Source organism: Micropterus salmoides, unplaced genomic scaffold (genome assembly GCF_014851395.1).
Source record: "Micropterus salmoides isolate LMB-PRFRI ecotype aquatic unplaced genomic scaffold, ASM1485139v1 Ms_hic_scaffold_20, whole genome shotgun sequence".
Lineage (NCBI taxonomy): Eukaryota > Metazoa > Chordata > Actinopteri > Centrarchiformes > Centrarchidae > Micropterus > Micropterus salmoides.
Genome location: NW_024041151.1, coordinates 25,116,233 through 25,138,577, shown reverse-complemented (window position 1 = coordinate 25,138,577; position 22,345 = coordinate 25,116,233). Strand labels below are relative to the sequence as shown.

Below are 22,345 nucleotides of genomic sequence, written 5' to 3'. Positions count from 1 at the left end.
ACTATCACATATTATCACACACTAAAACACATCCAAAGCTACATCTTTGTGTCATGTTTCTGTGCAAAGAAAATTAATTTATTAGTAAAATGAATATGCATTAAATATGCAGTTCTTACAGAATCATAAAATTATGACTGTTGTATATAATCTCCAATTGCAAAGTAAATATTTTGCATGGTATGATTGTAATATCTACAGCAAGAGACTGAAAGCATATTGCAAAAAATTAGACTTTTAGATAATGAAGTCAAAGGGGTGGACGTGACTTACAGAAACACAGCTTACAATGAAAGAACAATAAATTATCATTCTGGGATGCCTTCCAAAAACAAAGATTTATCTTTTTGGACACATTAGGGATGGTGTAGCATGGACAACATGCTTATGTTTTACAAAAGTATTGTCTAAAGCTGGATAATAAGAACATACAGCCATCTGTAGCAACAACTGTCAAAATGCTTTTTGGAAGTCAATGAACATTCCCTGTGGATCCTTTTGGATGATGTAGAGGCAGGCCTCATAACATGACATCTTTTAGCTCTAATGGCTCCTGGTGCTGACTGCTGCAGATATTTGGTATATAGGTTGACTTAGGTGAGAATGTCTTTGACTTGGTAAAGTAGAAGACGCTGCCCTCCATTATCATATAATCTGGAAGAGTTATGGCGTCATCTTATTAATGTTCCAAACCATTGCAGAAAAGATTTATTCTATCAGAGTTATTTCAACCAGAGCAGGGTGCCACTGGCAGAAATCATTAGTTCTAATTGTTCATATTGTTCAATGCTATATGGAGAGTAAATGTAATTGCTCTGTATTTGTATCGCGCCTTTCTAGTCTTTGCAACCACTTAAAGCACTTTTACACTACATCGCATTCACCATTCACACACATTCATACACCGATGGAACAGCCACCAGGGGCAATTCAGGGTTCGGTATCTTGCCCAAGGACATTTGCAGCCAGGAGGAGCTGGGCATTGAAATGCCGATCTTTCAATTAACGGACAACCCACTCGATCTCTGGAGCCACAGAGAAAAACTTGTCCACACAATTGCCACACTGCCATCAAATCTGTGGGTTTTTACATTGTTGAACTTTTATTTTGTCTTTTCTGTCTTCTTCATAGGCATGTATGTATTCTGACACCACCTCTGCTACTACTACTAATAATAAAATGATTAATGATAGTTACATGTAATTTGTAGCATTTGAAATCAATGGCGTTTATTTTAATTGTATAAAGGATACAGATTGGCCCTGGGTGGTTTTCAGACAGAATGTGCCACAATGTGTATGAACCCAAATTCAACATTATAGACTATATTAAACTTAACTTATTTATATTTAACATGTCACATAGCATATTTATAATTATGTTATTATAAGTACTTTTTTAAAGCAGTGATAAAGGTCTGTTGTGGTACAGTAAGTTAGTTTTTACTCTTTTAATAGATGTGCAAGGTCACATTCAACATTTCCCGTAACTGACACCACCTGCATTGTCTGTATATCTGACAATAAAAACGCACCAGTGTACTCATGGATCTTGCAGGTGAAACTGACTTGGGATTTTATTTCTTTGCTTGCTTGTTTTTTATGCAGTAGGTTGATTTGTAAATCCCACAATATTTCATTCATCATTGTGAAATTACAGTAAAAGACAAACATCAATTGCACGAATTGCATGGGTTTGGAAATCAAAACACAAATTCAGACATTATATTTTCTTTTTTAAATCATGTTCTTTTTTGGCCTTTTTGAAAGAACAGAATAGAATATGATGGGAAGAGAACTGAGGTGAACATTAACCTAGTGGCCCTTTACCTTACTGTAAACCCACAAATTCAAATCTTGGTGGCCCTCTAGTGGACAAAAAACAAAATCAGTGTAACAGAGTAACGTCCTTACTGAAATACACACCACACAAATATGAGACAATTGACTGAACAAGAAAGTTAATAACAAGCATTATAAGCTGGTTACTGCATGGCCTACTGTAACTTAACGACATTTGATTTGAGTGATGTGAAAAACTACCAATGTTAATGTTGGTAACAAAATGTTGCATGAGGGCAGGAGGAAAACAGTTTTACTCTCCTTGGGGATTAAATGTTAATTACAGATGTATGCAAATCACATGCTGCCTTAAACAGACACTGTATATCAAATTACTCCCACAGATGTACATCATCCATGTCTGCCAGTTTCAAAAATTAGGGACTCACATTGCACACATGGAAAGGGCTCAAAGATGAAAAAATCCCAACAAGAACGTCTTGTTTTTGTGACTTGCCGTTTCAGACTGCAACACAAGCTGCATTCAGCCTGACAGGAAGTCCCGCAACCCTCAACAGGCAGAGCCGTACACTTGAGACTTGGACATGAGAAGGGCATAAAGGGTTAGCTCCCCCAAATCACAAAAAAATATGTTTTCCCACAAACCCCTACTAGTAACAATGCAGATAGTTTTGACTTTATTTGAAAAAATTATAATATTGTAAAGGCATACAACAGGAAATTGAATGTCTTTTTCTAATAATGGATGCTTTTTATATTTCTGTAGGGATGGCAATGACAGTCAGTAGGTCTGTCGGTGTGTCTGTCACTTTGATCCAGACCACATTATCTCATTTCTTGACAATGCTACCACATTGAATCCTAAAATCTGTGATCTTGACACTGCAACTATGAGGTTGACACTCGTGGTTTTGGGTGAAATGTCTCAAGAACTATAGAACCGTGGTCTGCCGTGAAATTTGGTTCACACTTCCTTGTTCTTTCCTTTTCAACTAATGCCATAATCATGAAGTCAAAATTTGGTTTGGGACCAAACGCCTGTAGAACATGCTAATCTAAAATGGTAAACATCTTAACCATTCCACCTGCTAAACCTCAGCATGTAACCATTGTTAGGACGTTATCCTGGCATTAGCATTTAGCTCAAAGCACCACTATGCAAACTAAATGGAATTTGATTTGTAAACCTAAAAGTATTTTTTAAAATGGCATTTAAAAACTAAACAGCAATGTCTCTGGAAACAATATCCTGGTTACTCTGAATAATCCACAAATCTCACTGTGAACAATTGTCATCAGAAAATATCAAAGATTTTCAGTTGTCCCAGTGAAAACAGTTGACAGTGAGAAGTTTGTGAATATTCCCAGTCATCCAGGTCATTCAAGGTGGCTTAAAAATCAAGGGCAACTGGACTTGGTTGAAGATACTTGATGATGTTTCGCCTCGCATCCAAGAGAAATAACTGAAGAAGCCAGTTGCCCTTGATTTTTGACCCACCTTGGAAAAGTTGACAGTGAGGTTTGTGTCTTATCCTTGAGGATGGATACGTGAAACTCTGACTGCCAGTTGGTCATTGCAAAATTTGAGGATTTCAATATTTCAGAATCAGAATAACCTTTATTAGTCAAGTGTCATTGGTGAAACATACAAGAAATTTGTCTTTGGTTTTCAGTAGCAATTGATGTCCTTTTACACAGTACACAGTAGCACACATTTGATACAGGAACTACACAGACAAGCGTTGTGCAAACAGTATCTATATACAGCCCAGGTTGTTACTATATACTACAGGGTTATGGTAGTGCAAGAGTGAATGGCAGCACAAAGAAAACAGGATAATTAGTCTCCCTATATACAGAGATGATTTATGTGCATACATTGGAGAGAGTGTACAGTCACACTAGGGCATAAGGAGATACTGTCTGGTTAAAATATACATAGGGCCTACTCATACAATTTGAGAAAGCTTTCATATATAATATGACCACAGGTTTTGAGTGGATCCCTAAATTGGAGAAGGTTGGTTGATACCTGTGGGCTAGTCACATTTGAAATGGATACTTCAAGGCGCCACAGTGTGACCAGATGTTACTGAGTAACTAAATAACTACATTGTCTTCTTCCTCTTCTTTTCAACATGAGACACTTGGATACTTAAGTAAAGTTTGTATCAAGTGACATTGTTAGCTTTCAGCTTGAATACACAGTATGATACTCTCTCCATCACTATAGCTAGGTGTCTACTCATCCATGTGCACGCGCATGCCTGTGCATCAGCCATGCTGTGTGCGCGCGCATTATAAAAACCCTTTGGTTCACGTGCGGAAAGAGACTCTAGAGGGGTGGGGAAGAAGTGACTTGTGGGATGCGGCAAGAGAGGCAGAGGGGAGAGTGAGTGACAGAGTGAAAAACAGAGTGAAACAACAGCGAGGGGAGCGGGAAAGAAAAGGAGGAGAGCATTAAAATAACCCGCGTTACGGTTATTTCAGCATCTGACATTCAGGTTTGCGCAGACAGATAGCGGAAGAAAAAGTTCAGAGCCCACGAACCAGCGCGTGGGAGTGGGAAGCAGGATCGTGACTGACTGAGGAAAGCTCCACTGTCTGTCTCATCATGGCAGGTAATCCAATCCTGCCATTACACACATAAACACCACGAACAGGTCGGCCTTCTTAAAATGCGACATTGTTCCAAAACAAGCTCTTTGCTCCGACGGCTGCAAGATTTCGCGAACCCAGCCCAGTGTCAGTTTAGCTAGCGGCAGCTAGCTAACAAAACTTAGCTAGTGCTAGCTAGCAAAGCTAGCAAGCAATCTTGAGTGTCATCGCCCATCTGGCCCGTCTTTGCCGGCTAAAGCTAGTTAGCCAGCTGCTGCTAGCAAAGGATAGATGTTTACCATTATCACCGGACCGGGACCGGTCTCGCAAGCTAACACTGCACACAGTGATAGCCAAACATAGCTATCCGCTACATTAACATCTTATGCTAACTTGTCGTAACTTAGCTTTAACGTTAACGGCTGCATCTCAGACTTAACGTTATGCACGGGACATAAAAGCCACTAATTGAGGTGATGTGGTCTGTTGGTCGTGTTGAAACATAAAGCAAATAGCTAGAGGTGGAACCGGTGGTTTCCAATCCAGTGCACACATTTCTCAAACATGCCATGACTGGCTTGACAAGCCTGGCTAGCTAACGTTAGCTCGAACTTTGACATTGCCCACATGCAGGCTAGTACTCCGGGCCTGCTGCAGGCTGAACAAGCTGTTAAATGTTCTGTGCAGTTTCTGGTTAAAAGGACCGAAAAGTCAAAGGAGCCGGTGTTGGTGACACACATGTACTAAAGTGGAACATTTCCTCTTTCAAATAAGATCCAGATAGTCAAAGGTTTGTTTAGCCTAACGTAGCATCGCGCATTTCATTCATCATCTGATACTTTGCTGTGAATGTAGTTAAAAAGTACATGCGACTTAAGTTCCTTGTATCTTGAGATTACTGGCTGTCTAACGTTATTCGTTTAGCGTTTAAAAAACAATAGGTCACTACCAATATGGATTTGTTCTCTTTGGGCGGGGAACTGACACTGGTCTTTGGGCAGAGGTAGTGCATATCATCCTCTTTTGAAAACTGACTGAGATTATTTAAACATTAAAGCACCTGTTTGTTCTGTGCATTGTATTCTTAAACACATGCAGGCAACCTATTAGAGTCCTACATTACTATTCCTGTTCTGCCTTTTTGTTTAAAGTCATGATTCATTTCAGAATACGTGTATGTTGAAGCCCCGGTGACTCATAAATGTCCTTGATCGTTCTGCAGAGGTGTTCTGCTAGCTTTGGACATTGTTATCGACAAATCAGACCAGTTTTCATTGTGTAATAACCAAACTGATCACGTGTAAAAATAAAACAAAATATGCGGAATCCAGTAGCTGCATTGTGCAATGAGCTATGTTGATGGAGAACCTGTTGAGGCAAGTGATGGAGGTCATAATCAAACAAGGCAGCATGTTTTTTTCTTGTTGATGTATTTTTAACATAGGAGTCCGGCATAAGAGCATCTCCTGCTGGTATATCAGTTGCCTGGGCTTAAAATAAAGTGTTAGTATGATCTGGAGTTAAGTCTGTATTTAGGAACATGATTTGCAATTGACTTTTCCTCTCAAAGTGAGAACTACAGCACCAACTAAGGCTCAAATCTGTCTTGAGGGAAATGCAAAACTGCTCTAAAGATAATGATTTGGTGGATTTACATTATTTACATTTGAAGTGGCCAGTATTTCATGTCAGTTTAAACAGTTTTTGCCCTCTTAATGTGCCCATAACATAACTGGCTTTGCAGGGATCATGTGTGGAACAGTTCTGGGATAGCTATATCTTCATTTTCGGAGAGATTAAAAAGTTTCATGTGATATCTATTTCATTCTTTTGAGGGTAGTAGGAAGTTGTGAGAGGATGTGTGTACATATGTCTGCATAAATTTGCGCAACAGGTCTGCCATCTGTCTGTAGTTCAAACATCATTTTAGTTATACAATTTGCTGAAACAAAAAGTGCTGCCTTTGAACCACTTTCATAGGAGTCTGTTCTGACAGACCACACTGTGTGGTTAGTTATTGCTGAGGCACTCTGTTTCATTATCTGCAAAGAATGTTCAACTTGGCCGTCTTAATCTCAACCACTTGCACATCATCGTCGATGCCCACTGCAAGACAGTTAACACCTGGGAAACATGAAGCTTGAAATGAAAATATGTCTAGTAAGTAAACTTGCAACCTGCCAGAAATTTACTTGAATGTTTATTTTTTTCCACTCTGCAGGACCTGGAGGTGACATGCAGTGGTGCTTCTCTCAGGTGAAAGGAGCCATCGACGACGATGTAGCTGAGGGTATGCGCTCTGCCAAAAACTTACTAAATTTAAAGCATGGATGGGAACGTAGGAAAAATGTTCTAGGTACTAGATAATACACAACAGCATGCAGTGAGTGAGCATATGGTAGCTTCCTCATTTGTTCCATTTCCACTTTATAGATGAAGCACTATTTAACCATGCTGTAGTGTGATGAGCTGTGATGCTACGTATTTCAACTACAACCTCCTGCAGCTGGACAATAATATAATGGGGCTTAACCCTAACTTACTGCTCACCTGTTAAACTTTAGGGAATTTAGCAGCTCCCAGGTAACACAAGTCTCTGTATTTCCACTTTTACATTTGTTTTTACCTTAATACAGCAGCCTGTTACAGTCCTTGGCTGTATTGGAGCTGTGTGTTAAGGTAGTGCTAATGTAAACCAAACACTTCCTGCTGTTACTGCTTCACATTAAGGCTGCATTCAGACAAAATAAGGCGTTGCTGCAATTAGCCACAGTGTTGTGTGGTGTGGGTGTGTTTATTTGTGCTTAAGAATATAACCGCTGTGAAACAGTAAGAAAATAATGTTTTATGTGTCTCTGATTCATTGGCTTTCTTGCCACCGACACTCCCTCTCCATATTCGCTGTCTAGGTTGCTCAGCCAGTGCTGTGCGTATGCATCTCTCTGTCAGGGCAGGTTCACACCAGCCTTGTTAAGTCCAGTTGCACCGAACGCTGGAGCATATATGCTCATAGTGCGGTTCGTGTGAAAGCCAGACTCGAACTTGGTTATGGACCAAACAAGCTCTCTCTTGTAGAGCCCTGCACGGGCCTCAAATCTAGGCCCGAGCCCGGCCCTGGTCCGAGGCGCTCAGGCCCTAGCCCGACCTGTGTGCGACAGTTCATCAAAGTTACTAGCCCGAGCCTGTGTTTTTTTTGTTTGTTTGTTTGTTTTTTCTTTCTTTTCATTACACAGTGACAGCCTGCCCTACTGGCAGCCATTAAAATATGTCAGTTTTGTTAGTTATGTTTCATTTCTTTATTAAGTCAATTTAGACAAATGTTTGGAGCATTTTCTTTTTAATGACGACCAAACAGCCGAGCCGACAGCGAGTAAAACATGTTTGATCAATTTAGCCTCTCAAATCAACGCTAATCCTTTACTTAGCTACAAAACACTTCAAGTCTGTTCACACAGATAGTTATTTTAATAAATGTTTATTTATTAAACCACAGTGAGTAAAACAACATTTTTGAAATACTACAGTGAGGCAGGCAGGCTGCTCTCAACAGCGCTCCCAAACCAAATGAGCAATAGCCTACAATCTAAACAAATTAAATTAAATTAATTAAAAACAAACTTGCAGGTTATCTTACCTTATAATGCACCAAAGAACATGGCCATTCTTTTTTCCAGTAGTTTCCAACAGTTAAACGAAAATAAAGTCCAATCAAACGAAAAGTTAGAACAGTCTCTTACAGAGCATCATGGAGAAAAAGAACAGCATCCACAGTGGAAGGTTTTAAGCCCGTCCTTCTCTCTTCTATCACTCTTCCCGCTGGGCTTAAGACACGTTCGCTGCTGCTGCTGACGGGGACACTAAACACAGAGCGAGCCAGTCTTGACCGTTGCGGTAGCAGGGTCTCGTGCTGTTTCCACTAGAGCAGCACATCTCACCGAGAAACCTTCTGTGTGCGTGCGTGAGACTGTCATGTCAGTCATATGTCAGTGTAACTATAAGAGAGGTTAAAAACAGGTTATGAAATGTCTTTATATATTTGTTTTCTATCGTCGACGTCAACTTCTCATATTTTCTTTTAATTAATGTCTAAAAATATAAAAAGGATAACCCAAAAAAGGCCCGAGGCCCGGCCCGCATGTGAACTATGATGTGAAAAGTGGCCCGAAGCCCGGCCCCAGGGGTGTAAATAAGTCGGGGCCCGTCGGGCTCGAGCTGAAATGCAGGCTCTCTTGTCTGCCCCAAAGGGGCGTTCTCGGGCCACTGTCAAATGAACTCTGGAGCGTTTCATTTCTGGTGTGAACACCATTTAAACCAATTGCAGGAAGTATCTCAGTGTGTGATTTATATAGGACTTATTTATTATTACTGTACTATTAAATGTATTATTGTTTTATTATTATATAAATATTTATAATATTTCATATTATATATTTCAGGGTAATTTTTGTTATTTTGGTAAGTAGTGTTTGACAATTTGCCCTGGTGTTTGATACAAACAATCAAAATATTAAGAGGAAATGAAGATAAAAATAACTATATATAAATAAAATTTACTGTACAATAAAATGTGAAAAGGGTACTGTAAAAATGGTACTGTTTGCCAACAAATACGTACTATATGATATAGTAAGGTAATATTATTGATGAAAGGGCAGCACCTTTTGATATATTGAACTCTTTATGTATTTTGCATGTAGGGTCATTTATTCATTGAAGGAGCTACATGGATTCTGTAAACACAAGATGTTTTTTTTATCATTGGCCTTTACTAGCCCATTTGCATGGGCCAACTTCGTGATTTTTGCGTCTTTGCAATTGTGGCCCTCAGTGATCCACTTTGTATAGCAAACGCAAACAAGTCGTGGTCTGATCTTGTCAGAGTTGGAACATTGAAGCAATGTATCATCCATGCATAATTTTTGAATCAAACAGCAAAATGTGGACATTTTTAAGCACTTTGATGTATTTCAGAAAGGAATGATCATCTTGGACTCTGGTCTCGGTTGTTCATGGTGAAGGATGTGTAGGGAAATCCTGCATCAGAGCCTTCAGAAGGCCAGATGTCTGCATGAAATGTGAAGGCTTGTCGCACAAAGTAGTTTATGCTCCTATTAGACAGGAGTTATCAGGGTTTTTTCCCCCTCTGTCTCAATGCACGCAAAACAGTAGAATTAGCACAACATTAGCCTTCCCTTATTGATGTAAATGAGGTGGACAAAATAACGGAAACACTAGTCACTGTAACATAATACATTTAAACAGCACAACAAAATACAGTCTCCAAAATGACCATACAGTTGAATCAACACCACCAACATTTTGACCTTCATGAAGGTAGGACTTATTGACAGTTGAATTAGACTACACTTTTTAGTTTAGGTTTTAGGTAAGTGTACCTAATAAACTGGCAACTTGAGCCAGATTCAACTTTTTTTTTTTTACTGGACAACCCTCTGCGTCTCTTGTGGCTACGCTGTGAGATGCAAAATTTTCCCCCCAGTTGATGCACAAATCATCAGGTATGGTAGGTTATTAGTTTGTATTTTAAGGTTTTTATCCCCAAAAATGTGAAGGAAGTTCCTGTGGGATAACGACACTCTTGTGTACGAATCATGAGTGTATATAAAGATGGACGACATGACAGATCACTAAAAACGAAGAGAGTGAGTTTGGGCTTTTAGGGAGGGGAGAGAGTGCAGCGCTGTAAAGGAAAGGGGTCCGCTGGGTTTATAACACAAGACAAAACAAGAACATCTTGCGAAACGGAAGGCAGCACAATAATTGTTTTATTATCTTGTTTTCATAATCATTGAAAGCCAAAATTGTTGTTGAAAATGAATTTTTGATTAATTGCTCAGCCCTATGTTAAAGTGCTCGTTTTCCGGATAAGTTTGGTTTAAATTTAGTTATTGGATGCTATGGATTGGATGTTGACATTTTTATTAAATTTTTTTTGATAGGCATTCTTCATTATTTTATATATCTTATAAGCTAACAGAATAAATTAAATGATCGCTGATGGATAATTATAAAGTGATTGCTGCCCTAATAGAAGAGCAGTTATTAGTATGTCCTCTCAAGTAGCCTTGCATATAGTTCAAATGTATTACCCCCTGCTTTAGGCCTCAGGGGAGTACAGCATAGACAAAGACTTCCTCCTACAATCTTTTGCTGCATTGTCTTTCTGCTCCAGTGGGCAACAAAGGGTTAAGTGTGTGTGTGTGTGTGTGTGTGTGTGTGTGTTTCAGTTTATAAAACAACATAATGCTGCTGAGGGCAAACGTGTAATGCTGTCTGAGTGATGGGGGAGAGAAAAGGGAAAAAGTAGGTTACTGGTCCGTCTGCTCTACATGCTTTTGACATCGTTCTGTATCTTCAGCCTACACGCTTGTCCTTCTAGTGCTCTCTGATTCTAGGACCAATAAATCCAGAGTTACATGAACTGAGTGGTTTCTCATTGTCTTTACTGTTGGAGATGAGTCGTTTTATCTCTGTACAACCAACATAAAAATAACATCATTGCAGATGCAAGTTTTAAATGTGTGTCATGTATGTGTTTTTAATTATTTCTTTTGCAGCGGACATCATATCCACAGTTGAGTTTAACCACACAGGGGAGCTGCTGGCCACAGGAGACAAGGGTGGGCGTGTAGTCATTTTCCAGCAGGAAATAGAGGTACAGCTGCAAGTTTTATTCCCACACACTATCCATTTTAGAAAAGGTCAACCCCTGAAATCAGTTATTCTTAAGTTTTATGGACATGACAGTTTTATTTCTTTGTAAAAGTAGCTTCAATTTAAAAGATGGTTATATCTTTTTGGAATTAAACTTGATCGTCACTGTCTTATTCTTGTCTAATGTCTGCTCTTTTTCATCTGTCTGATATTTCAGAATAAGAATCAGCCTCAGTTCCGGAGCGAATACAATGTTTACAGCACTTTCCAGAGCCATGAGCCCGAGTTTGACTACTTGAAGAGTTTGGAAATAGAAGAGAAGATCAACAAAATTCGCTGGCTTCCTCAAAAGAACGCTGCGCAATTCTTGTTGTCAACTAACGGTAAGTTAGTAATTTTAATTGAGTGCATACCTATATATTTTTTAACAGCAATCTGTGGTGATTTTAATCTTAAATGCAAAAAGGTGACATTTAAACTTTTTTAACAGAGAAATTAATTATTTCCACTTTCCTACTTCAGTTACATGTGGACAAGAACTGGAATTCATATTTCAGAAAACGTAATGCAGCTCATCATCATTCATAATGCCAAAGGGCAATAAAATATTTTTAAAAACTGGAAAAAATTCATCACTGGATATTTAAAGTTATAAGACATAGGCAACCTAGTGTAAATAGTATTACACTAGGTTAGTCAAAGATTTCACATCCAGAAGAATTCCCTTTAACCAGTCCCCTTTTGTACCGCCACCTTTTTTTTGTTTGATTCCTCTGAAATGTAACCAAACTCCGATCAACATATCCGTTGATTGTTTGACCCTTTCTCTGAATGCTAAGAGTTTGCATTTGTCCTTTTGAAAAGAGTTGGTCATGGTGTTTTTTACATAATTGTTTTTATTTGACAGATAAGACAATCAAGTTGTGGAAAATCAGTGAACGAGACAGGAGACCAGAGGGTTATAATCTCAAAGAGGAGGATGGACGCTACAAAGACCCCAACAATATCACATCACTGCGGGTCAGTCATTGAATCAAACACAAGCAGGCAGACCAAACTGAAAATAATCTCTACATATTTATTTGATATTGGATATAGTGAGAGAGCAGTGTTGCCATGTTTAGTAGGTTTGGTAATGCAGACTGCTCAGATTACCTGCCCTGCAGTTATACTGATAGTTTGAAATGTACAAGTTGCCCTGGATATCCACACAGGCGTGTTCAGTTATTCTGGCTGATTGCACCTTTTTTTTATAAAAATTTTTTTACTTGTGTGAAACTCTGCTGGCAGTTTGCGGCATGCACTAAATTATATAATTGACAGAATTGTATAGGTGTAGGTTTTCCTGCCCTAACAAGCCTGACGAGACTAACAGACATCTAACAGGACAAGCTAAATGTTAGTGAAGTCTTTACATGCTAATACATTCCTGAGATGTCTGATCAGACAACTGCTAACAGTTGTGGGTGTAACATAGGTGTGTGTTTGGGGGAGGGGGGGTTAAGATGTTTACAATGTGCTGTACATAACATAAATAGTTGTGCCTCTAACTTGCAGTGTCGTCAAGGGCTACCGGTTAACTTCCTGTTAACAGCAAAGATAACAGCTTGCAACTTGTGCTACTACAGTTACTGTTTGAGCTCATATCAGACATGTACCTTCTGGGTGCATTGTCATCAAGGCATAAAGACGCAAAGGGGTCATGATTTACACTCGCATGTTTCTTAACCTTCTGGTTATAGTAAAAACATTTTAAATTTTAAGAGACTTCTCCCCCTGGGTCTTCTTCGGTATATATTTAGCAGTTCTTTACATTGATTGTGCACCCAGCTCACCCCACAAGATCCACTCACTGAGCTAATTGCGGCCATTAGTCTGGCACCATTAGTCTATGCTTTTGAGTTCACCAGACACGGCTGCAGCGCGTCCCAGAAGCAACTCTATGCTCCGCTCCGCAGAGAATAGGTAGCAAGTCTATTTTTGCCACAGGCCGTGTCAAGCAGCACAGAGCAGATCGAACCAGGCAGGAAGTCAGAGACAGTACGGCATAGATAATCCAGTCAATTTTCAAAATAAAACACCCTGTGGAGACTCCCGATGGTTTAAAAAAAAAAAAAAAAAAAAATGAACACGGTTAAAACGGACACACAAGGAAATCATTTAACTACGTAGCCTACTTAATCATAGCAGAGGCACAAAATGCAAACACTGATTACCAAATCAACAAAATCTAAACATGTCAGCAAAATCAGGCAGGCAAAACGCTCTGATTTTGGAATGCTCCTTGTGGGAAATGTGGTAAGCACAAAAAGGATAAATTTAATAAGTCAATAATGTGGAGCAGGCTGCACACTCTGCTGGTTAAACGCTTCGGAGTCCCTTCCAGTGGATTTTGATGCCGGGCTATGGACGCATCAAAACCGTGGCGTAGCCGTAATGTGCCGTAGGCGGAGTCAGTGGATTCTTGGCATCACTCAAGGATTAGTTACAACGCTGGACTAATGCAAGGTGGAGAGCAATGGATTGACATTGACTTTTGACTATAAAAAAGCTAATCAGCAGTGCAGACTGGGCAATATGGATACACATCTCAATAAATACTAACCATCATGTATTCAGACAAGTCATAGTATAAATAGTATTTTACATTTGGAAATGTATTAAAAACCTTACAGAGCCTGTTTGAATGTGCCTGACCGAGCTGATAACATTAACACCTAGCAAGTATAGTTATCTGTAATTTACAGGGGCTATGCTTAGGTTTGTCAGTAGAGTAGATGCTGGATCGTCAGCGAGTACAAGCACACACTAGAGACAAAAGCCTACAGACTGTGTACAGACGTCCCACAGTCCCAGGTGAAATACAAGCCTGTTCTATTCTCTTCTATAAATTATAGCTGTAAACATATTTCCATGTGTCATTCTTCACAATTCCTGTTAGTTCATGCAGTAAATGGCTTATTCAGGTGTTTAAAAAAACAAAAAGTGCCTAATCTTGGATCACAAATCCTATTGTTTTTTTTTGTACTTGCACAATCCCATCCCTGATATATACACTGCCCAAAAAAAAAAAAGGGAACACTTAAACAACACAATGGAACTCCAAGTCAATCACACTCCTGTGAAATCAAACTGTCCACTTGGGAAGCAACACTGGTTGACAATCAATTTCACATGCTGTGCAAATGGAATAGACAACAGCTGGAAATTATTGGCAATTAGCAAGACACCCCCAATAAAGGAGTGGTTCTGCAGGTGGTGACCACAGACCACTTCTCAGTTCCTATGCTTCCTGGCTGATGTTTTGGTCACTTTTGAATGCTGGCGGTGCTTTCACTCTAGTGGTAGCATGAGACGGAGTCTACAACCCACACAAGTGGCTCAGGTAGTGCAGCTCATCCAGGATGGCACATCAATGCGAGCTGTGGCAAGAAGGTTTGCTGTGTCTGTCGGCGTAGTGTCCAGAGCATGGAGGCGCTACCAGGAGACAGGCCAGTACATCAGGAGACATGGAGGAGGCCGTAGGAGGGCAACAACCCAGAAGCAGGACCGCTACCTCCGCCTTTGTGGAAGGAGGAGCAGGAGGAGCACTGCCAGAGCCCTGCAAAATGACCTCCAGCAGGCCACAGACAGACTCCATGAGGGTGGTATGGGGGCCCGACGTCCACAGGTGGGGGTTGTGCTTACAGCCCAACACCGTGCAGGACGTTTGGCATTTGCCAGAGAACACCAAGATTGGCAAATTCGCCACTGGCGCCCTGTGCTCTTCACAGATGAAAGCAGGTTCACACTGAGCACATGTGACAGACGTGACAGAGTCTGGAGACGCCGTGGAGAACGTTCTGCTGCCTGCAACATCCTCCAGCATGACCGGTTTGGCGGTGGGTCAGTAATGGTGTGGGGTGGCATTTCTTGGGGGGCCGCACAGCCCTCCATGTGCTCGCCAGAGGTAGCCTGACTGCCATTAGGTACCGAGATGAGATCCTCAGACCCCCTGTGAGACCATATGCTGGTGCGGTTGGCCCTGGGTTCCTCCTAATGCAAGACAATGCTAGACCTCATGTGGCTGGAGTGTGTCAGCAGTTCCTGCAAGAGGAAGGCATTGATGCTATGGACTGACCCGCCCGTTCCCCAGACCTGAATCCAATTGAGCACATCTGGGACATCATGTCTCGCTCCATCCACCAACGCCACGTTGCACCACAGACTGTCCAGGAGTTGGCGGATGCTTTAGTCCAGGTCTGGGAGCAGATCCCTCAGGAGACCATCCACCACCTCATCAGGAGCATGCCCAGGCGTTGTAGGGAGGTCATACAGGCACGTAGAGGCCACACACGCTACTGAGCCTCATTTTGACTTGTTTTAAGGACATCACATCAAAGTTGGATCGGCCTGTAGTGTGGTTTTCCACTTTGATTTTGAGTGTGACTCCAAATCCAGACCTCCATTGGTTGATAAATTTGATTTCCATTGATAATTTTTGTGATTTTTGTTGTCCGCACATTCAGCTATGTAAAGAAAAAAAGGAGTATTTAATGAGATTATTTCACTCATTCAAATCTAGGATGTGTTATTTTAGTGTTCCCTTTATTTTTTTGAGCAGTGTAGAATACTGCATGACACTGGCTAGATGTTCTGGTTATGCAAGGCTATGAAGAGCTTTGTGAATTGACAGAAATGTGCCACAAGGAGATATCAGAGCTACAAAATGGATTCCTGCCTACTTTATTATAAGTTTCAACTTAGTTCCTGTTTGTTCTTAATCTCATTTGTTCTTATCTCAGGTACCAGTTTTAATACCAATGGACCTCATGGTGGAAGCCAGCCCACGGAGGGTGTTCGCCAACGCTCACACCTACCACATCAACTCTATCTCAGTCAACAGTGACAATGAGACTTACCTGTCTGCAGACGACCTCCGCATCAACCTCTGGCACCTCGAGATCACTGACCGCAGCTTCAGTATCCTTAAATTCATATGGGTGTTTTTTGCACACCTGTCTAGTCCATGAAACTCATATCTGAATATGAGATTATCGAATAGCAGACTGATGTTCATCAATGTCATGTGTTCTGTCAATTTCATCGATATGGCCCAATAACAAATGTGCCTCAGAGGACTTTACAATCTGTACAGCACACGACAAACTCTGTCTTTAGACCGTTGTCAGGGAAGGAAAAATTCCCACGTGATGGTCCAGCAGGGAAGCCTGAGTGAAAATGGAGGACAAGGAGGAAAAACGAGAGAGAATGAGAGAGGCATACAGCTGTGCTTGTGGGACACAAACGGAGAGAGATATTCAGAGGTTTTCAGAAAATGTACAGGATTCTCATTGACAGGACAAACATGGACTATAGTACTAGACTTAATATATTCATTGAGAGTGACCTGATGGAAGAAGAATGGTGTAATAGGTTGATTTTTCTACTTTTCCTAAGTTAAGATTTGTGCTGCAGAACCATCCAGCCATTTTAATACTAGCATGGCCTGACAACAAAACATTAATAATCAAGTCTGGATGAAACAAAAGGGTGAATTTGGGTTTCTGCATCAGCCCTAGACAGAAAAGACCTAATTTGAGCTATTCTAAAAAAGATTCTGACGGGCTTGTGTCTGTCAGGGCATCTCAGTTACCACTGATTGGCTTTCATGTCTAACTATTGAATAGGCTGAAAACACTGATTGTCATCCTCACTGGTCCATTATCGGTCTGTTTTTTTTCCTGTTGCGAATGCTCTATTCAGGGTACATTATCACTCAGTTTGGCACTTGCCAAAGGAAATTGCTGCAATTTGAGTTATGATTTAGGAAATGTTTTTGTGCTGCAAAAATGCATAAATCAGGCGAGTCAATGCCCTAATCGCTCAAAAGGTTTATTCCTCTTAACCCTGTGCGCTTCAGATATTGTTGACATTAAACCAGCCAACATGGAGGAGCTAACGGAGGTGATCACAGCAGCAGAGTTTCATCCTCATCAGTGTAACACCTTCGTCTACAGCAGCAGCAAAGGAACCATCCGTCTGTGTGACATGAGGGTTTCAGCGCTGTGTGACAAGCACTCAAAATGTGAGTACCTGCTTTAGAAGGATATTTCTTGTAAGTTATTTCTTATTTCACCATTTTAATTCTACTTCACTCTCCACTTTATTGCAGTGTTTGTGTTTACTCACTGCTTGAATCTGCTCCCCTTGCTTGTCTCTTCAGTTCTCTTTGGCACACACACACACACACACACACACACACACACACCTTCTCCATCAGAGGTATGACTTTATAAAGTTGCCAAAAAGACACAGAACTCGTCTTTTTAGATTTTTCTCCATCTGCAGATCCGCATGTGGAGGAGGTTTGTTAATGACGTAGCCTGTTGAAATGATCAAAACCATTGTGGTACCGAATGACATCTGCACTGATGGGTTCACTGTTCCTTTGCCTGGTCCGTGCTTGTAAAATATCCACCGTGCCTCTTGAAATGTAATACCAGATAACATCTGTGGTTTCTCTGCAAAATGCTAAAATGGGTCACTCAATGTACTATACTCAAGTAAAGTCAGTATGTGGGGAAACACTGAATATGAAACACATTCTAGTATAAAAGGGGGCAGATGGTAGCTGTGATAACATTAACCTAGACCACTTGTCCCCACGGTGCTTGTCCCCACGGTGCCTTGAGGATTGGGCAAAGGTGCTGCAAGATTTATTATCAATTCACATTTGTTTTATGGTTTTAATAAAGTGTCATCAGCCCTCAACTCAGTCTCTGACAACTGAATCTGAGCCAACCAAAAAAACTGAAATAAGTATTTCTATTTGTCCTTGTACACCTTAAAGAAAAGCTAATTGTGAAGAAATTTAAAATATTAGGTTTATTGTCTTAAAGTAAATATTTGTCAACCTGCAGAGCACCTGTTTGCTTTTTTTTTCTGAGTGACTTAATATTGATGTATAATATGATGCATTGTTCAAGCCAGTACACATCTGTGTACATGCATACAAGTATATGCATGTTATATTTGGGATTGGTTGGCTTGTGGTGCCATGGCAAATCCTATGAAAAGGTGCTGTGTTCTTAAAAAATGAACCACTGAACCAGCCTACACATGGTGAGACGGGGTGTGTGTGTGTGTCCGTCCCAGACAATTAATGAGCAGCACATGTTAAACCTCCTTCATTATGGATATTTGTAATGTCAGCATGTTTCCTCAAAATATACTAGACACTAGGGCTCCTAGATTATGGTAAAATATTACTGAGATCGCGAATATTTAACACAATTACTCACTGGACTTAGGACACATCATAGCCCATGAAATAATCAAGAGTTATTAGACTTTATTAACTTTTAAACCGCATCTTGGAGTGTAAGAGGATGACAGCAAACTGCGTTTGCCCAGGTAGAGTGCTTTGGGTGACAGATGGTCCACAGAGGGGGCTCTGTGTGAGTGTGGGCTTAGCAGGTGAACTACTACTAACTTGTTACGTTATTCAACGGGGTGTTCTGTCGGGACATGCAGTGATCATTAAATCAATTGTGAGTAAGTAAGAAAGGTATAAATGAGTATAAATAATAGTTAATTTATTAAACTAGGAGTAGAGGAAATGTCCGCTAGGATAATTTATGCAATTTATGATGCCATAGGATTGAGTTAACAATGGTGACTTGTAGTCATAGCAGTAATAACCTCCAGTCATCTCGGCTCAAGCTGAAATGAACATGCCACAGCCTGTCTGAGAGGTTGAGTTTGGGCCTTTAGGGAGGGGCTAAAGTGCACCACTGTAAAGGAAAGGGGTGCACTAGATTTATAACAACATAGACCGAGAGCATTGTTGAGAATCGAACGCGGTGCAATAATCATTTTATTTCGATTATCGTGCATGCATATATTTTCAAGCATGCAAGGTTACTGGGGAAAAAAGCCTACTGGATGAGCTTTACTCATAATGCGCTGTCAATAAAGGATTAAGTAAATATTTATCAGTCACACAGGTTTGTGAAATACTCTACACACCTGTTTTGGATCTTTTAGTGAGTAATTGTTTAATGCATTTTGTATTAAAAGCCATCAGTTTGCATCTCTGTCAGCTCTCACTAAGTAACACACAAGTGCCCCAGTACCTCACCAGGTAGAGCATGTACCATGTATCAAGGCAGAGTCCTTACCGAATGGCCCTTGTGGACCCTTCACTGCATGTCATCCTCTGCTGTGCCGTTCTCTTTCTACTGTGATTATCAAATAAAGCATGTATGATAAAATAATAACAAAAAATGTCTCATGTTAATAACAAGCTCTTAGTCTTTCACATTTCCCTAATGTTACTTAGAACCCTGTCTGTACTGCAGTCAGACTATATTTCATCTGAATAATGTCTGTATCATCTTCCTTTCTCTTGCCCAGTGTTTGAGGAGCCAGAAGATCCCAGTAATCGCTCCTTCTTCTCTGAGATCATATCCTCAATCTCAGATGTTAAGTTTAGCCACAATGGACGCTACATGATGACCAGAGACTACTTGTCTGTGAAGATTTGGGATCTGAACATGGAGAACAGGCCAGTGGAGACCCATCAGGTGAGACTAACAAACTCACGCACAGTAACAGTGTGTGTGTCAGGTTTTGTTACACAGGTGTATACAAGTTATGAGTGACTTATCGTTGAATTAACTCGTTGCTACAGACAATTGAACCTAAACCAAATTTACTACTACTTTAAATTCATGTGGGCTTGCAGGTTAAATTACACTAAAGTAGTATTTATTTCATTGCTTTAAACACAAAATTCAACTAAAGAAAAAAATGCATGGACTTTTTGAAGCAGAGTGGCCACACCTTTTTTGAATCATTCCTTGTAATTTCACATAGTGGCCACTAGGAGGCACCATAAATATGTGGCTTTGCTGTGCACTGGCTTTTGTATAGACAGAGGTTTGTTCCATTGATGATAATGGAGATATGCTGAGCATATAGGTGGCTCATGTGGCCAGTCTGAATACTGACGTAAACACACACCTGCAGCGGTCATAATGATCTTTCACAGTGGCTGCGTCATTCAGCTCCTTCACACCTGCCTCCTGATCTTTGCAGGTTCATGAGTACCTGAGGAGCAAGCTGTGCTCGCTCTATGAGAATGACTGCATCTTCGACAAGTTTGAATGCTGCTGGAATGGCAATGACAGGTGAGGGCATGCAGGGGGCACATAATAAAATAGCACTGTCTGGATTCTGCTTGTCTGTGTTTAGAATATGATATCATGATTTTCAAGATTGATACCTTGACATGATTTGACCTCCTTAGCTCTGTTAGTCCTGTAATGTAATTATATAAAACGTATGGTCATTTAAAATGTTTCAAATTCAGTTTAATATCAGTTGTATACCAATGGTGTATTTACTTTATGCCTACTGTGCAAATTGTCACTTAAAAACACATCTTTTAATTACATTAACAACATTATTCCAAGAGTACTTGCGTGAAAGGCTCTCACACCTTTCTCATACCCCCCCCCCCCCTTTCAGTGTGGTGATGACTGGCTCATACAACAACTTCTTCCGGATGTTCGACCGCGGCCAAAGGCGTGATGTAACTTTGGAGGCGTCCCGAGAAAACAGCAAGCCCATGCAGGCCCTAAAACCCCGCAAAGTGTGCGCAGGCGGCAAGCGCAAGAAGGACGAAATCAGCGTGGACAGTTTGGACTTCAACAAGAAGATCCTTCACACTGCCTGGCATCCCCAGGACAACATCATTGCAGTGGCGACGACCAACAACCTCTACATATTCCAGGATAAAGTGAATTAACTATTGGGTGAGCATATGTCAAAGTTGGCATGGGTGACGTCCTGTGAACCACGTGCAGCCTCTCAGCCTCATCCAGAGTGTTCTGTGGTAACGCCGACAACCAGCATCCCTGTCCGTCGCTACTGGGTGACCAGACTTTGCCACTTTGTTCTAGATGTGGACAGAGGAAGCCTCGCTCTTGCCCATCATCAGCCTGTCAGTGGCAGAGTTACACCCGCCTTGTTGTTTAAGTGATGTTGTGCCAATTGTTTTGTTATTTTTTTTTCCCCTGTTTTTTTTATGTTTTGTTTGGGGGAGGGGCAGATCACCTGCCTTTTTCTTCCCCTTGGGTATCATGGGTAGGTAAACCAGTATAATTTCCTTAAAATTCTGAACACAGACACACTTATTTTTATAACTTTCCCCCAATGGCTCTGTGGTAGAAAATGAAACACTTATTTAGTACGTCCCCTTATTGTCCTGTGCCATCGTAGTGTTTATTTTTCTAAGAAAAATTGCCAGATTTTTTTTGTGTATACACCTTTTATTCATCTGTGATACTGTCATAGTATTCTATGCGTCTCTTAAAATGTCTCCCCTCTTTCATTAAACCATGCATACTTAACAGTCACAAATGTATGGTCACAGTTTTCTTGTACTTGCTGCTCACACTGGAGAGCAACACTTCAGCGGTTGTGTTTCCACAGATTGAAATCTGTGAGGAGTTGAGGAGGAGTTTCCACTCACTGTTGACCTGCCTCAGGCTCTGGATGGCCAAATGGGTTCAGACTCCAGACTACTTTCTTTTTTTTTTTGTGGATTGGCTCTTTGTGTCGACATCTGTGCATTGGTTCCTCTATTTCTTTTGTTTGTGTTTAACAATAGTCAGGTATAAGAGATAGCCTATTCAAAGATAATTATTATGATTGTCATATTTATATTAAAAAAGTTAAAATGTCACTAGATTTGTTCCGTCCTGTTTTGTGAAATGAAGCCGGACCTTTCACCCATCTTTTTGAGTGATCAGAAATATTGTCTTCTCCTGGTGTACCACAGCTCTGAAACAGTACTTCACAACAGGGGAAACCTTTGATTTGACACTGGACTCACTTACTGCACCAACTAAAGTACTTGGATGTGTTTATAAGACTGGAGTTTTCAAAGAAAACATTATTTGAGTAAGTCACTTAAAGTGTTTAAACTACTGCAGACATTATTACTGCAACTGTATGTGATGGTACAATAAGCTGCATAAGGATGTGCGGCAGTTGATGTTTCCACACGCGTATTTAAAATGTGGACAGTTCAGATTATATTGATGCCTCTAGCAATGTATAACTACAATTTTAATCTATGACAGTGAAGATAATAAAGGAACTACTTTTTGCATCCTTGTGATTGCCTGATCGTTGATGGGATGTCATCAGCACTAAGCTCTAATTTTACACAATCTGTCATCTGTGTTGTTGCCTCATGTAGCATAATCCTCAAGGTTGT

General features: G+C 40.5%; 1 protein-coding gene across 1 annotated transcript; it reads left to right on the top strand.

The window, feature by feature from the left end:
• Positions 1-4,163: 4,163 nt before the first annotated feature.
• LOC119915047 (serine/threonine-protein phosphatase 2A 55 kDa regulatory subunit B alpha isoform-like) lies at positions 4,164-22,237 on the top strand. Its single transcript, XM_038734604.1, has 10 exons — positions 4,164-4,424; positions 6,623-6,691; positions 10,980-11,077; positions 11,294-11,459; positions 11,984-12,096; positions 15,861-16,038; positions 16,979-17,143; positions 19,474-19,643; positions 20,158-20,249; positions 20,590-22,237. The coding sequence occupies exons 1-10, from the start codon at positions 4,418-4,420 to the stop codon at positions 20,867-20,869; spliced, it is 1,338 nt and encodes a 445-aa protein (XP_038590532.1). The 5' UTR covers positions 4,164-4,417; the 3' UTR covers positions 20,870-22,237.
• The last annotated feature ends 108 nt before the right edge of the window (positions 22,238-22,345 follow it).